Here is a 16627-nt window from a genome sequence, read left to right on the forward strand (position 1 = left end):
TGCTGTTGACATCATCTGACAAAGATCAAAATGTGCACTCCAATTTCTTGGCTTGCTCTCTGGGAGAGGTATGAATGATTAAATCAATATTTCCTGAATGGAAAAAGATCAAAAGTTTTGTTAAAAGAAATTTTGTTTTTTAACTCCTGAGAAACTATTCTAAATAAAGAGGAATGTGGAACATTTAACCAATAATTAAAAAACACTTGAAAGTCTCCTTTGAATGGTCCCTTTCTATATCAATTCACTGGTGGATTCACTGCTATGTCAGAAGAGAGGACACTTCACTTTCAAGTGGATACATTTTTGTATTCTCCTAATTTAATTTCTAGCTGATCCTATGCATCTGACAGTGACAACAGGTAGAGGAATGTTCAAAATGAAGCTTTCTCATAGTATTTAGTTTAATTAAATTTTTCTTAATTTGCTTTTTTATTAATATATACATTAATATTCAGTTTAGTCCAAGCCCCTGGAATAATAGCACAGATTATTCAAACTAGAATAATTTCAAACTAGATAGTGCTGCCTCATGATTATCACATGATCAACTTTAATAATAGCACCATTGTCTAATAATTACCATTGCAATAATAATATGTAACTTTCTGATTATGCATTACAATGTTTTATATGTTTAAACTTCTTTGAACTTTTTTTACAGTTATTTTTGCTTCAAAATGCAGTTTAATTTACTAAAGTGCTAATGGGATTGTGTTGAAAAATGAGCATAGCACTGTATGACCATAGTTATATCATTAGTTATAATAGCATAGTTATCATTAGTTATAATTGCATCTCTGATAGTAAAGCCTTTAATGTAAAAGAACCAGGAAACTGAATGAGCATCCTTTGAAAATAAAGGCATTTAACTATTTTAAATAGTTTTTCCATGAGAAGATGCACAGAGAGAAAGCATTCAAAGCAGGCACAAATGAATAAACTAAAATATACTCCTGGGAAGCTCCCAGTGATGGTACTTCAGAGTAATTTTTTTAAAATTTAATTTTTTAGTGTAAAAGGAAAATTAACATAGTTATCCATCTAGTTTAGCTAAAGTCTTTAGATTTTGCATTTTATTGTTTATAAAATTGTGCAAAGGAAACTGGATGCAGCCCCATCAATGGTGTCGATGAGCTTGTGATTAGGGCTGCCATTCAGGGGGGCTCCATTTGTCTGAAGGAATAACATGGAATTCAGTAAGAATAGCTATAAAATAAAGTACTGCATGTGGGATGGACTAATCCCTCTGCAAATAGTGCTGGGGACCAACTGGCAGGGAAACAGGAGTCGTGACAGGGAGGAAGGCAAACCTGGGGAGGTTACCACTCACCCTTACTGGCCTTCATCAGACCACATCTGGACCATTACATTTATAATATATTATATATATTTTTGGGGGCTTCAAGGCATGAAATTGTACAGTTATTCAAGTGGTAAACATGAGCAATCCCCCAGAGGATCATGGAAGTGCTGCACAGGGAGCAGCCTGGGGTCAGCAGTGGGGTCAGAAGGCAGTGCCAGAGATAAGGGTTGTTAATCAAAGGGGGAGAACAATGATCCACTGTCAGCAAAATTAGATTAATGAATTGCACAGAGAGGTTGTGAAATCTCTAACCTTCGTGCTTTTCTAGACCTGAACAGCAAGGTCTGGTTTAAATTCAATCAGCACTGACACCTCTTTTGAGAAAGAGCTGGATGAGGGATATCATACTGTCCCTCCCTACCTGTCTGATTCCCTGTGTACATCCCAACAATGTACCCAAGCCTCAGACTTCAGCCTGGTGATGTTACATTTTTCTATGACAGGTTTTTAGAGAGATTTTGTGTTCTCTGTCCCAGTTCTGAGAGCTTTACAGTGCTGAAAAGAGTCAAATACTAAATTCCTACAATTCCTATACTTCCTGTCACTGTATGGGCTCAAAGCAGCTTCTGAAGCCTTATTTCATCTGAGAAAATAAACTGTGGTAGCCAGTTAAGGGCAAAGAAGTGAGTATAAGCCTTCACAGTTTCTCTCAATATAAACTTGACTTATTAAGTGGAATATATGGAACTACATCACTTCAGCACTTTTCCCTTGATGTGTCACATCTTATATTGGGAAATTGATATTTTATAGCAATAGGATTCTTGAAAGCTTAAAATCATAGAGAAACATTGAAACAGAAGTCTGTTAACATAGGTAAAAGCCAGGATCTGGTGTGCAACTGAGATCATCACACAATCTACATTTCAGAGGAGGAGGGATGATTCAGATTCATTTTTTGTTGTCATGAGTATATGGGCCATGTCACTTAGAGATGCAAAAAATCCACTATATATGCAAACAGGAAAGAAGAATAAAAGACATCTCTCTTGTAGTCCAAGCAGTTTGAAGAGATTTTCAATGCAGTTACTGTTCTCAGTATGTTGTAAGTTATGCAAGATCAAATAACATGAAAAGTAACAGGGTTCAAGTTCTTCTTAGGAATATTTTTCTGAAAGTCATTGCTTAGTGGTGAACTTCCATGTCACAAAAGTGAACTTAAGAGGTAGAGATGGAAAGAGGTTATGAACTTTGTATAGCATCCTTGGAAATCACTTTTTATCCTTCCATTTTCTTTTGATCTTGCAAGCAATATATATTTATTCCTCATCTAAATCACGAAAATCGCATAACTTTATTTCTGTGGCAACAAAAGCTTTCATTGCCCCTTACACTATTAAATGAATTAATTTCCATTAGTTATTTCAGATAAAAATATATATGTATGAGACAGCCATTTTTCATTTTTGTTTAAAAGCTTAACTGAAGAATTCTCTGTTTAATTTGAGCATTATTTGGCTTATAGAGAGCACTTACCTATCAGTCATAGAAGAAACACTGAAGGGACCTCCTATTTGACCTCAGAAAACTGTTTCAGAGCTCTGGGATTCATACCATAGGGCATTTTTTTGACTTATCCAAAGATAATTAATCTAAGAAGATGTCATAAATCTCTATCATCCTACAAAGCAGAAACACCAGCTATTCACGCCTCATTACACCTGCACATTTTGAGAACATGACATAATCCCTCTCAGACTAAACTGCATTTACCCCTTTTCTCATATTTCCTTTGACAACAGTTTTCAAGACTTCTGGCCATTCTCTCTTAATGTTCTGAATTAATTATTTTTATTTTTATTTTTATTTTTTTCAGATCTGCTTTTATTTTTCAGGTCTAATTCTCAGCACCCTTCTGCCTGTGGCTTGGCATCCCTACTGAATATAGTAAGGATACTATTCATACTAGCATCCAGATCATTCTTTAATATATTTAGTACTAAGAAGAGTAATCCTATTCAGTACACAACTGCACTGAAAGGCAAACCACTGAAAATTAATGAGGAAAAATTTCTAGAACTGGATCAAATAAATGGATCAAACTGCCCACAAGAGTGTCACAGTATGACATCAAGAGTCCAAAGTCAAAAAGTGTACTCTTGCTAGCACACATGAGCTGTTATCAGGTGTCACTCCCAAAGTGCCTTTGCATCCACTGCACAGAAAATGTTGGGAGATCAAAAGAGCTTACCCAGAACAGAAGCATGGCCAAACTATGAGATTTCTTCCTCAGCTTTATCTAAAGTTAAAAAGATTAACCCAAAATAAACCAAACTTACAGCTCAAATGCAGACATGAAAAACAGTTATTGAATCTGGTATTGAAAACTATGCTCTAGTGTATCCTTACATTGCAGAATTAGTATATTGAGTTAGCATAGTTTTGGTTTTTTTTCTTCTTTCTCAAACAGAGAGAATGGCCTGCCTCCTTCTGCATGAAGAAAACATTCTCTAGGGCCTTTTACTTCCATTACTTCCTCTTTTTCTGGAGGAGGAATCGAAAACCATTTGCAATGATTATACAGAATGGACATAATACTCTCTTGGCAGGGCTAGCTGTAAGGCTTTCACAGACTGCAGCACCCTGGATCCATTCCTGATCTACTCAGCCTGTATGAAACGATATTTGTGTCCCAACGTGGTCCTACACAAATGGCAGGAAGATTTCCTCACTTTTACTTTGGGAGGAGATTCTACTTTGCTGCTGGAAATAGACTTTGAATATTGCAATCATAGGAAATAATAACACATCAAAATAGATCTTAAAATTTTATAAACTCTCTAAAGGAAATACCAAATCTGGCCTGGAAATACAGAGTTTCTGGATCAGTGTTAGTGAGCACTAAGCAAAATGCCAGACCTACAACGTATGTCAAATCAGATTTTCTATACAAAAGGGATAACAGCTACAGAAAGTCGGTGATGCTACCTACATGTGATAGGAGTGGCATCCCTGAGTATCTGCTATCACACAGATATATGTGTGATATATATCATGCTTCTTTGAAACTCCTGTGAAGCAGAAATTTCTTCTAGGCACAAATAAAACTGTTCAGAAAAAAACCCCAATATATTCCTCAGCAACTACCCTAGTGTGGTGATTTCTTCACATGAGAATTTTGTGTGGAGGAACTGGGACCTCTAGGTAATGTTACAGGGTGAGGAAGCTTAATCAGGTCAGTGGCAGGGAGATGGGGAATGCAGTTTGCTCCACGAGTTTTATGATAACAGGATCTTAGATGTTTGCAGCACAAAACAGCATTTGGTAAGTCTGTTCCTGGCAGGAGCTTGTAAATCTAAGCACAGTGAGAGAGCTCTTAGCCAACAACTTGTTTTCTTTACTGTTTTAGCACAAGATCAAAGCACATAAGCAAACAGAGTATTTTGGGGTTGTGTTTTGGTTGTATTTAGGCTACCAGAATTTTTTCTTTTAAGTCAAATGCTTGGAAAGTGATTGCTTTGAATAGAAACCTGGTGATACAGATTGAATCATAGCTATCTGTAAACATGTTCACTTTGCATTAAATCCTGAAATACCACTGTCTTAGGAAACACTTCTCAATTTTAAACACTAAGCTTTAAAATAATTCTTTAATTTCCCAAGCAGCACAAGATTTTGTCTTTTTTAAAAAATGCAGTAGGTTGAATACTCTCAGAAGGTGGCTTCAGCTTGAAAGGCTCCTTGAAAGAATTACTATTTTTAAACCATTTAGTCTTTTATTTGTTCTTTTTTACTGGCAGTTTGAGTCATCTTCCAAATAAACAGGACTGGAACAATGCTTAAACAATATTTTTTCAGTTAAATTATTAAATATACCTTTGATTCTTACTTTGAAATTCTGTGGCATCCATATTCTACAAAATCATAGGCAATATTTGTGACTCCATCCAGTACTTACCAGGGAAAAGTAGGAGTGAGATTCAATGTCAATGGGATTATTTTTTTATATTATAACAAATAATTATTTTTAGGCTACATTTGACAAAATAGAACTATATTTGGATACACTGTGCATTATACTTTTGAGTTCATCTACTTGGTACTGACATGACTGTATGTATTTGTTCAGATAATGGCTTTGGACTTGGTTTGCAAAACTCTTTGAAATGTCCAGATTTCATGTTGATTCTGTCAACAATCATCTGTAAACTATGATTTTAGTCTGGCACTTATCTAGTGCAGTTTTGTTCAGCCCACCTCCATACCACTCTGTGACAGACTCACTGTATTTTGAGCACATGGATTAAAAGTGAACTAGGTGTCTGTTTGGGTATTCAAAATTAAATCCTCCCATGCACAACCATGAACACACATGTACAGTAATAAATGTAGAAAACCATAACCTACCTTTCTCTTAGAAGTGTTCCAAGATCAATTTTTAGGTTTTCCATGCTTTTATATACATTTATACACCTGTTGATGACCAGAAAATACGTTAGAAGATAGACCATGGGAGAAAAAGAGAGATTATATCAAATCTTAGAATTCCATCAAAGAAATGATTTATACTGGATGCTATTTTCCTCAGGAACTCAGTATTAAGAAATTTACTCAAGGCTGAAATATGCTAGGAGAATCTTTGAAGAAAGAAAAATGTTATCAATGTTATAACTACTATCATAAAAAGTATATTTATATGTAGCTTTATACAAACTATTTTAAAAAATATGCAGATTCATGCAGTTCAAAAGTCTTTTTATTTATAACTAGGATATTTTATTGCAGAATAAGAATAATTTGAAAGAGTAGTTAATGTATTTTTCTAAGCATCAAAACATTACTTGATAACTAAGTCTCATAAAATGTAATTATAGAAAATTTAAGTACCTAGATGTTTCCTTCTTATGCCTTTAAGAAAGCATCCTCAACATGACCCATAGAAACCTGTTACCTCTAACCAAATCAGGTGCCATTGGAGAGAGAGTGAAATTATCACTTCATTTTTGGTGGTTTGCTTGTTTGTTTTTGTCTGAAGCAACACGAGGAAAAAACTGAAACAGAAAGAACTTCCAGATAAGGACATGTGATAAAAGACAAGATATTGACATTGACAAAGTCCTTTTTTCACTTTATGCATCTTTTGTAATACCCACTCTTGCATTTGCTTTTTTACATGTATCTTTTTCTTCTTCCTGTCTGATGTGTGATCTAATATTTGATACACAGAAAATAAGTAATTTTAGGGTAAGGAAAAGTCATGTTGTCCTTGGGTTTAAGGATAAAGACACATAGGGAAATCATAGGAGCTGAGAACTCCCTTGTAAATGAACAAGGTGTCTGCCAAATTAGCTAAGATGCTCTTATAATCTAGTCTGATACAGAATACATCTTTTTGGAACAATGACTTCTGTGTTTAATTATTCTTCATAAGACATTCTCTTCAAAAACTTGACATTATTTGTTGTGAAGATACTACATTTGTGCCCAGGGACAAGTTACTGTGTGGGATTAGTTTATCACACAAAAGGTGTCAGGAAAAGATTTCACACTAGGCAATGTCCTCATGTAAATTTGATCCTTTGTGATAACTTATTATGATGGAATCCTAAAAACAGTGTCTGCTAGAGTTTGTGGGCACAGAAAGAAGAACACTGTGCTTCAAAGTCAATGTGTGTTCAAAGGAAAAACAGCCTGCCACATTTTTGTTTTCTATGGCAGTTCTATCTGCTACAGATAAACAAAGTTTTTCCTAACAGAGGTTATCAGTGTAGTATAATAATATTGAAATTCTTTAAGCATAAAATGTGGGTCTACTTTCCCTTTGTTCACACTGAGGTTACAAAAACAGCAAGGACAAATTTACATTTAAAATTACTTGGAGTGAAAATTGGTATTGCTTGATTATTGGTGGATAAGTTTTATGTATCAGGGTCAAATATTTTAACATTGAAATGATTTTATCTAGGTGCACTCTAAAGCCTGACTTGGCCATTGTGCAGTCCACTGACTGTATCAGAGGCCACAGATCCTAATTCCCACTACCTAAGTCAATGCCTAAACATCAATTGCAGGCAGCTGAAATAAAAATTAAAGCTGATGCATCTGGGATGATAAATTGATCTTAATATGGTGATGCAATTTTTAATATGCAGAAAAATCTACAGAATCTTTAAGTATGTTTGTCTATCAAAATCCTCTGATATCCAATTAAAAATGTGAATAGAAGGTACAGCTAATAAATTACCTAAGAATAATATTCTCAATGGTCTCTACATCTTAATAACCTCTGAGCAATCAGGGATTGGTATTACAGTATCCAGTTCTTTTTGACATACCATCTATGTGATGGGAAGCCTGGAAAATTCTCTCAGGCTTTGACCTGAGATTTCTTCTATTATGTAATATATATATATATATAATAGGATTTCTTCTATTGCAGACCCCTTACCTCTCTCAAGAATAACAACCTGACCCTCTGAAATGAAAGTGCGTAAGAATTTTGTAGGAAGTCCAGGAGCTCTTTTGAGACAAGAAGATTTTGCTAATGGAACAAATTTTCAGTGAAAAAAGTGCAGAGTAAAGTTGCAATGCCTGTGCAGACATGTTTGCTGTAGCCAAGAAAATAAATAAGTGTTTGCACAGTTCAAATTCTTAGCTATCAACAATTTTGATTCCCTCACCAAAATATACACAGCATTTTCATTCTTCAAAGGAATGTTGTGATAACTGATGAGAGAGATTACAGCAATAAAATCACAGAAATGTCATGTTCACAGATAGTGAATTGAACCATGAGCAAATGTTGATACTTGAACATGTGCACACACACACACACACACACACATATATATATAAAAATAATAAATATATATATAAACACTGAGAGGAAGAGAGATATGGGGAGATTATTTAAAATATTTTATAGCTTCCTGTCACTGAAGAGGCTGAATTTCACAAGTTGGTGGAATAACTTAATTAACAATAAAACCATAGATTGGAAATATTAAGTAATAGATTTGCAACTTGTTACTTTGTATGTAAATGCTAATAAAAATACAGTGACTATGTTAGATATTGGCTCCAATGATCATCAAAATATCCAGAAACCAAGGTGCCTTTAATTCAACTAATAATATTGATCTATTGATTATTGTTAAAGTTAAATACATTGTGTTTGGAAACAGAAAAAATTAACTCGATGGCTGAAGACTGGATCTATGTTTTTAGAGAATCTGAGAAAGCAACTCAGTATCTAATTCTGATGGATAAATTTCATTCTGCATTTGGAAACTGGGAACTAACAGATTGTCCAGGGTATTAAAAGGTTTGAGCAGAATCCAAGTGCCAAATTTGGTTCAGACTAGATTAAGTCCAGCGGCTTTTATTTTATTTGGAAAATTTCACTTTCCCATCATTTAAGTTTTCTTTTGGATAATTATTTATTTATTTCTCCCTTAAGTTTTAGAAAAGTGGCTTTGGACTAAAAAAAAATGCTCCTGGTGATTAAGTTTTCCCAATTCCCAGTTCATAAATGTCATTGGGTAGACTTGTTATTGTCTATATTTACTTTGATCTAGACAGAAAAAATACGGGAGGTAAAAAAAATGTTATTGTAGATCGTAGTTCAAATACTTATTTTTGACTGAAGTGCTCTTACTTTAGGAAATCGTTAAATTCCCTGAATTTTTTACTCCACTAGTAGTTGCTAAATTACATTTTTGGACAATGGAACTGGGGATTCTGGTTCCAAAATTCGGCAGCATTCATCTTCCATAGTCCTCTAGTGTTTCCCCTCTGGCCAGGAAGTTCCTGTGTCTGTGTAACCTCATTTTATTAGGGGAGGGGATGTAAAAACCTTGCATGTTCCCCCTAATCCTATCACACACTAAATCACCTCATTCATACTGACTCCACCAATGCTGCTTTCCCCATTTCCTGGGTTACTTAGCAACAACCATCCCTCCCTTTTCCACTCCCCCATCCAACCTTTCATTTTTTTCCCCCTTTGCAATCACGATTACCACGCTGTTTAGAAAAATGAGGATGCTCAGCAGCATAGGGCAAGCTTTTCTTCCAAACCTCCTATTTTATGCCTGCCAAATCCTTCTCGGCTCCAAAATGAAAATCCAGGCTGCCTGCATATGTGTAATCAAAGGTTAAAAAGCACCCTGGCTGACACCACGCATGTGTTAATCTGTGCTGCAGCAGAGTGCATCATTTCCACTTTGACCTCAGAGTTAATCTGCATTCAGGCAGAAGCTCCATTGCTTTATTCTTTCCTTCCCCCCCCCATTTACTCTTTGTTGTTTTATTGGATTTTGCTGCATGTGTGTCAGCAGTTCCGTAAATATGTATGTGCTCCTTTCCTTGACTGTTTTTATTCTGTGTCTGTGATTTTCACTTTTTGTTTGGGTTTCATTTTTTTTTTTTTTCCTTTTCTCCCAATTATATTATTTCCCTAGATTTGGAAGCTGCTGCCTGCTGCCTGAGCTGACGTTTTCTGATTATATCTGCAAAAGGCTTGTGCAGATCTAATTTTTCTCCCCCTGCATATTAATTCCCGGCAGCTGGGTGCAATGTCTCATCCCACTGACGGGACCTGGTAGGGAGGAGGGAGAACTACTACCAAAAAAAAAAAAAAAAAAGAAAAATTAAAGAAGGGGACGGATCCATCTGCAACCAAGACGAAAGGGGGGGAAAAAAGCTGGGGGGGGGGGGGGGGTCTGGAATAGAGATGATTCCTCCAAATCCAACAAGCCTGGGGAGCACTGCATTCTTGAATCCTGCATTTTCTCTCAAAATGATGGTGTGGGCACTTGTGTTCCTCTCTCTCATCCAGCGGTAAGATGTCCTTTCTGATTCTGTTTGGGAGGCTGGGGGGAGAGGGAGGGCTGGGGGGGGTGAAGAATCTGCGAATTTGCTGAGCTGTCGTGAGAATGCCAGAGGTTTGGATAGTGGCATTGCATTCATCTGTCTCTAGCAGCCTCGATCTTAGAATGTTTTATTTCTCTTACGGTCGCTGTGGCTCTGCCATGGGCTGGGAGGGCGAGCAGCGGGTGATGGTGGTACATGCCGCGGTGTTCATAGAATCTGGTGCCATATTAATGAAGCCTTTTATCTCTGAATTAATTGCTTGCTCCGGTGCATGGAGTTGTAGGTAGCTGTGTTTTGTGGGCAGGATGTCGCTGCATTCCTGCTTGTTTTCCCGGAGCGGGCATCCCCATCATGGCTGTGCGGGGCTGCGCGGCCGGGGCTGAGCACCAAGGACAAGGATGCGGGTCCCGCACTGCTCCGCACGGCTCCCCCAGGTCCCTCACAGCCTTTCCTGGTCCCTCACAGCCCCCCCGGGTCCCTCACAGCCTTTCCTGGTCCCTCACAGCCCCCCCGGGTCCCTCCCAGCCCCCCGGTCCCTCCCAGCCCCCGGCCCCGCGCATCCCTCCCGTGCGGCGGCCGTGGCTCCCCAGGGGATGCGATGGTTCTCGGGCTGGCGTCAGCTGAATGTTTCCAGCAGCATTTCACAGCCGACACCTTCTGCTGGCACACACCCTGCACAGGCTGCAAGGGTGCACCATGCACCCAGATGGAGAGGGGTGAAAACCCCAGCAGCGCAGGGAGCAGGAGCTCCTATGGGGATGAGCATGGAGTGGAGGGCGGGAGAACTGCTGCAGTGCCAAGCTTTGCGCTGGAACAGACATTCCTGCAAAAATGTGTGGACTGTGCATTTAACAGGTTAGATGAGAAAATGTCTCTGCACGACAGTGTGTGGCCTTTCAAATGGCAACAGAGCTCTCCCCAGGGCTGCACAAGCCATGGTGTCACCGATACCATCCACAAGTTAGTGCCCGCTCTCCTTGCTACCACTGATGCTGGACTCACACACTCTCACACACTCCTCAAATTTACTTTATTTTCCTTCCTTCCTTCCTTTTACCCTGACACTACCATACCAAAATGTGTGTTCTTTCTGTTTGTTTGGTTTTGTGGGTTTTTTTTGTTTAAGAAAAATCAGACTTCATACCTCCAATGGTAGGATCTTAGTTTTAAGGTAAATAAAAGGCCAAAATGATAGGATGAGGAAATGAAAAGTTGCTAGGTTTTCAAATAACTTTATCACACATAAAGAACTTTGTAAAGAATTCCTGTGAGAAGAAACTAAAAATGGTGGAATATTGAGTAGAAAATGAGATAAAACTCAATGAGCCTACTATGAGGGTACTTTGGGAGTAAGATAGGTGTGAGGTATTTTTGACCCTTATAGAACCAGTTATGGTTGCTACCTGAATACAAAAATGGAAAATTCAACTTTTACAGGATTTTATAACACAGGCTTTCATATTATTTAGACATAAAACTTCCACTAAAATAATCTCAGATACTTATTTTAGCACACTTCTTTCTTTTCACTCATCTTTGAGAAAAGCATTGCCTGAGAGGAATTTAGCCAAAATTATTTCATCAGCTTTATAAGAAACCCTTCATAATGCAACTTAAAGTTTTATCTCAGCAAAAACTTCTGTATTCTGTTCACAGCTGATAGCCAAAGTAGTTTCCTGTGACAGCCTCCTGACCTCCTAATTTAAAGAATAAATCATAGACCAAGAAATAATAGTTACAAGTAATGGGAAATTTTTTCTTAGTGCTTTACAAAAACATTTTAAATGAGTCACAATGTATATATGATTTTAATTCTAACAATCAGGACATTTTCCTCCTCCCATTGTGGAAGAAGCCTTGCTATTAGTTTTGAAAACTTAAGGACCAAGACAGTTATAAAAGTTGAACTTAGATACCATTTATTTATAACCACAATGAAAGGTTTTCTTTTCTAAAAACTTTTCCAAAATTAAATTTTAATGTTTTTAAAAAAATAATTAAGAAATCATTGATGAGTTTTAAAATCCAATCAAAAGGTGGGAAATATTATTGTATTGTGTATCACTTGGGCACTGACATTCTGGAGGGCCAACTGAACAGTAACGAAGATGCTACTTGTTAAACATCTGAATAAATAAATGTGTTGACATCAATCAGAATACACACAGAGGTTTAAGTATTTGCAGAATCTGATCAAAGTAATTGAACACATTCGATTGCCATAACTGTGCAGAAGTTTGAACCCTATTAATACAAATAATTACTATATAGAGAAATTTATTGTTGTGACATCATTACTATTTAGAAGATTGAAAAAAGAAAAGTTAACCACTCAGGCATTAATGGAAGTAGCTAAAGTTCTAGCACTGACTTCAGTAAATCATGAATGAATTCAGAAAAAATGTCATTTTACAACACTGCAGCATTTTAGCTTTAGAGAATTTGTACCAGTTTTATGAAATGCACAAAGCACATCCTTACAGCTGGGCACACTGAAGTTTTAGGAAGTGCTTTCTTCCAGTTGGTTTCTCAACATTCATAACTGGACTGAAAACTTCTTTCATAGAGTTCCCTCCTCATCTTACCCCTCAGATAAGTGTAACAGCAGTGTGCAGTGGATCACATAAGCTGTGTTCAGTGAAAATCAGTCAGATCAAGCTCCCCAAAAAATTTCTGTAATTTGTACATAAAAAAGTCTTCTGATCAGGAGACAATTTAAAATTATTTTTAAAAAATATATTTGTACACCTAATGTGGTTTAATTGGAACTAGTTTTTTGGCTGTCCTTATTGAACATGCAGCATGTATTTAAAACATTATGTGTAATAGAACTCTCCAGCAAAGTTTCAAAATTATTTAAAGCTGTACTCTGAACATTTTTTATATGGGGTTTATCAGTTATTTTTACAGAGCTTTAACAAATTTCCATCAAAAGCTACATAATACAGAGGAAATTAATGTTCAGATGGGAAATGTGAGACTTTTTTATTCTCTTGTTTTTGCCCAAGTTGTGCCTAAAATTGAAGACTGTCAAGACTGATCAAAATACTCCCCATAAATAAAGCAATCATTTTAGCATCAAAATAATCTGGTGCCTAAGTCAGTACATCTATTTTTATTAGTAAATTAATGAACCTGGGTGTAAATAAAATTCTTTTGCTCTTGCAAAGTGATGTGACATAATAACAAGGACTAAAAGAATATCCTTCAGATGGACAGTCACTTAGAATTACTGTAAACTTGCTGATATCAGTTTGGTGTTAATGCTGCAGCTATATTTACTCACACACTTGCAATACTTTCACACAGTGTCTAACACTAGCACTAAGCCAGGGGTCCCTTCACTGGAATAAGGAGCTGCTCAGCAAGAGACAATTTCTCACCTCACAGGGATTGATCCCCTTTATAGAAGTGTCGTGACAGAAGATGTGGAACTAAGTGCTATTAAAATATGGCTTTGTCCTTACCTATGATACCATGAAACTGAATATTTGATATACTTCAGTGTTTGTATCAGCAGAGCTAAAGCTGTGTGGACACAGGACCTGCACTGCTTGAGCAAGTCAGGGGGAACAAGGCCTGCCTGGGAGTTTTCCATAGCCATGCTGCATTCCTGCATCCTGTGAGCTGTAATGCTGGCACACAAACTTAGAACAACTGTTATTGGCATAAAAAGACTACCACAACCACTGACCTAAAGCAGATTTGAAAATTAAGTTAAATTCTATTATTAATAACTTGGTGGTGCAAAAAAAAGGACCACAGTCACTGAACTAACAGTTAAGTCCCTTTAACTAACTTCTGCTGTAGTGATTAAACCACCTAAACACAACCTGCATGCCAAAACTCATGTATTCCAAAATACTCCAGTGAGTATGGAAAGTGATGTTAGACGTCTTTCAGAAAGTTTAAAAATCTATAAAGTGAAAGCTGATAATAAAAAGTTATAGAAATTAACTACAGTAAAAATACTTTAGGAAATTAATCTGCTCTTTTAATATAATACTTCCCATATTATCCATATTATATGTCTTCTTTATGGCCATCCAAATCATATTTTAGGGTTTTTAGGGTTTAAAATGTTCATGATTAATGGTAGTCTGGAAAAATCTTGTTTGTTTGGATTGTGTTTGCATTGTTTTCATTAATGCTACATTAGCTCTACTGACATATGTCACTAAATTCTGTAACATTTGCACAAAAATTTAAAAGGGAAGAATAGGAGTGAATGGATGAAAGGAAAAGAAGCAAATGCCTTGTCAAGGGGAACTGCTGGGACTCTGAGGGAAGTCAGTCCTAATACAATTAAACTCCTATATGCTTAAGTAATGGCCACCCCTTTCTCCAATAGAGAATGAATTGTGAATTGAATAATGAATTGTTAAATTATTAGATAAAGCATTAGACACAGGTGACCAGAAACAGATGCACATACTTGTAGGATGGTTGATTTTTTACAGTACCTTGCAGACATACATTTGATGAAGCTCCAAAGCAGTCTTAAGGCCAATATCTCTGCCTGGCACTGTCCTGCAGAGAGATGCACTGGCTCTTTTGAAGCTGGCTCAGAACCCTTCAGCCTTCCCCTTGTTACAATGAGTGTCAGCTACTCCAGCTGTAAAAATTATATATATTCCTAAACATATATATATTCCTATATTCTATTAGGGTGATCATTTGATTACTGATTTTTTAGCATTTATCAAGATGACTGGAGTGTCCTGGGGTTCTCTGTTGGTGCAGTCTGAACTGCAGTTTTGCAAACCATTGTACCTGCAGCCCCACTCACAGGAAAATAATGCAGGAAAAGAGGTGGCTCGTGTGAGACTGGCAGTGACTTGTGTAAGACTGAAGAACAGTCAAAAGAACTGTGAAAAACAGAGTGGAAGCTGGGGGTTTCATTAATGTGAATTCAAGCTCAGAAAATCACAGAATCACTGAATCATTAGGGTTGGAAAGGACCTCTGGAGACCATCGAGTCCAAACCCCCTGCCAAGGCAGGGTCACCTGAAGCAGGTGACACAGGAATGTGTCCAGGTGGGTTTGGGATGTCTCCAGAGGGGGAATCTCTCTGTCCCAGGAACCTCCCTGGGCAGCTGTTCTGGGACTCTGCCACTCTTAATATAAAGAAGTTCCTCGTGTTGAGGTGGAACTTCTTGTGTTTCTGTTTATGGCCATAACTTTTCATCCTACTGCTGGGCACCACTGAAAAGAGTCTGGACACATACATATAAATACAGAGATTAAGATAAAAAATCCCAAAACCTGATACAGAATGTCAGAGATGAAGAGGTGGGTTTTTTTTCATCATCATGCTTCATAGCTTGTTTAGTGTTGTATTTTATTAAACAGATTTCTAATGCAATACAAATTTCTTTTAACATGAATTATAAGACATAATTGTCCATTTTCCCAGTTTGCCTACTAAGAAGCCAATATCCTCTCCAACACCTAATGCTGCAAATCTCAGCAGTTCTGGGAATATTCTCACATGACAGGCCTCATTTTATCTTCTCATTAATCTCTGTTCCACTGAAGTCAGTGTGTTGCTGAAGGAAAAGCCAGGGCATATCCAGTATATATTCTTACAGGTGTTCATCTAGGAACTGGGAAATCACCCAAAGTTAAATTGTAACTCAGTAAGGATCTTCAAAAAGTGTTTTTTACACTGCATAATGCTTTTGTAGAAAGCTCTAAACCTAAATTCCAGCTAACTGATTTACCATATTCTAAATATTTTTTCATTCATTCCTTCTTTTCTATTCTATACAGATGATCAGCTAAAACTTTACACTCCAGCCCACAGACTGTAATGTAAATTGATCTTAAGTGACATATAAGTCTTTTACTGGCCCTCTGGACAAAAAGGAATTTCTCCATTCTAGAAAATGAACTGTTTTCTGTGAATGGAAGTTCTGAACAAGAATCAGGGAAGCTTCTTGACAGTATAGGAGAGAGAGATGCATTCATTTTCTTTTTAGAAAAGACATGACAGCTGATGATAGAAATGGACCTCCAGATAACCTCACTGGAAGTAGATGTGAACTTTCTGGGAAGCTGTGTACTTAGAACAAGATACATTCCTTATACAATGAACAAAAATATCCCAGAAAGTACCAGGAAAGAACAATAAATTACAGAAAAAAAAAAAAAAGCCCATGACCATAGTCAGTTAACTATAATTATTGTTATTATTAGGTAAGGAAGATCCTTTCTCATGGAATGAGACTAAAACTCATTGAGAACTAATGAAATTAGGGACTACAACTGCCCCTATGGAAAATTCCCAACATACAAAAACCAGGGTGAAGAGGGATTTTAGGTGATGGAGAGATGAGAAAGGAACAGTATAAAGTGTCCATTCTGCATGCTTCCTTGTGATAATGGATTACCCCCTAAATTGCCATGATGCTGTAAAAAGCAGAGCATGAGAGACTGAATTCTCCT

The 16627-nt window shown here is 37.0% G+C and overlaps 1 protein-coding gene across 2 annotated transcripts in view; it reads left to right on the plus strand.

Moving 5' to 3' along the window:
- Positions 1–9539: 9539 nt before the first annotated feature.
- GABRG2 (gamma-aminobutyric acid type A receptor subunit gamma2) overlaps positions 9540–16627 on the plus strand; it is a 62454-nt gene continuing 55366 nt past the window's right edge. The window contains exon 1 of one of the 2 annotated variants that reach the window (XM_086851642.1): positions 9540–10147. In XM_086851642.1, coding sequence (XP_086707768.1) covers positions 10041–10147 — 107 coding nt within the window. In that variant the 5' untranslated portion in view covers positions 9540–10040. The remainder of the gene's footprint in view (positions 10148–16627) is intronic. The other variant, XM_086851641.1, reaches the window with a different exon arrangement.

Source organism: Cyanistes caeruleus, chromosome 15, assembly GCF_971803275.1.
Source record: "Cyanistes caeruleus chromosome 15, bCyaCae1.hap1.1, whole genome shotgun sequence".
Taxonomy (NCBI): Eukaryota; Metazoa; Chordata; class Aves; order Passeriformes; family Paridae; genus Cyanistes; species Cyanistes caeruleus.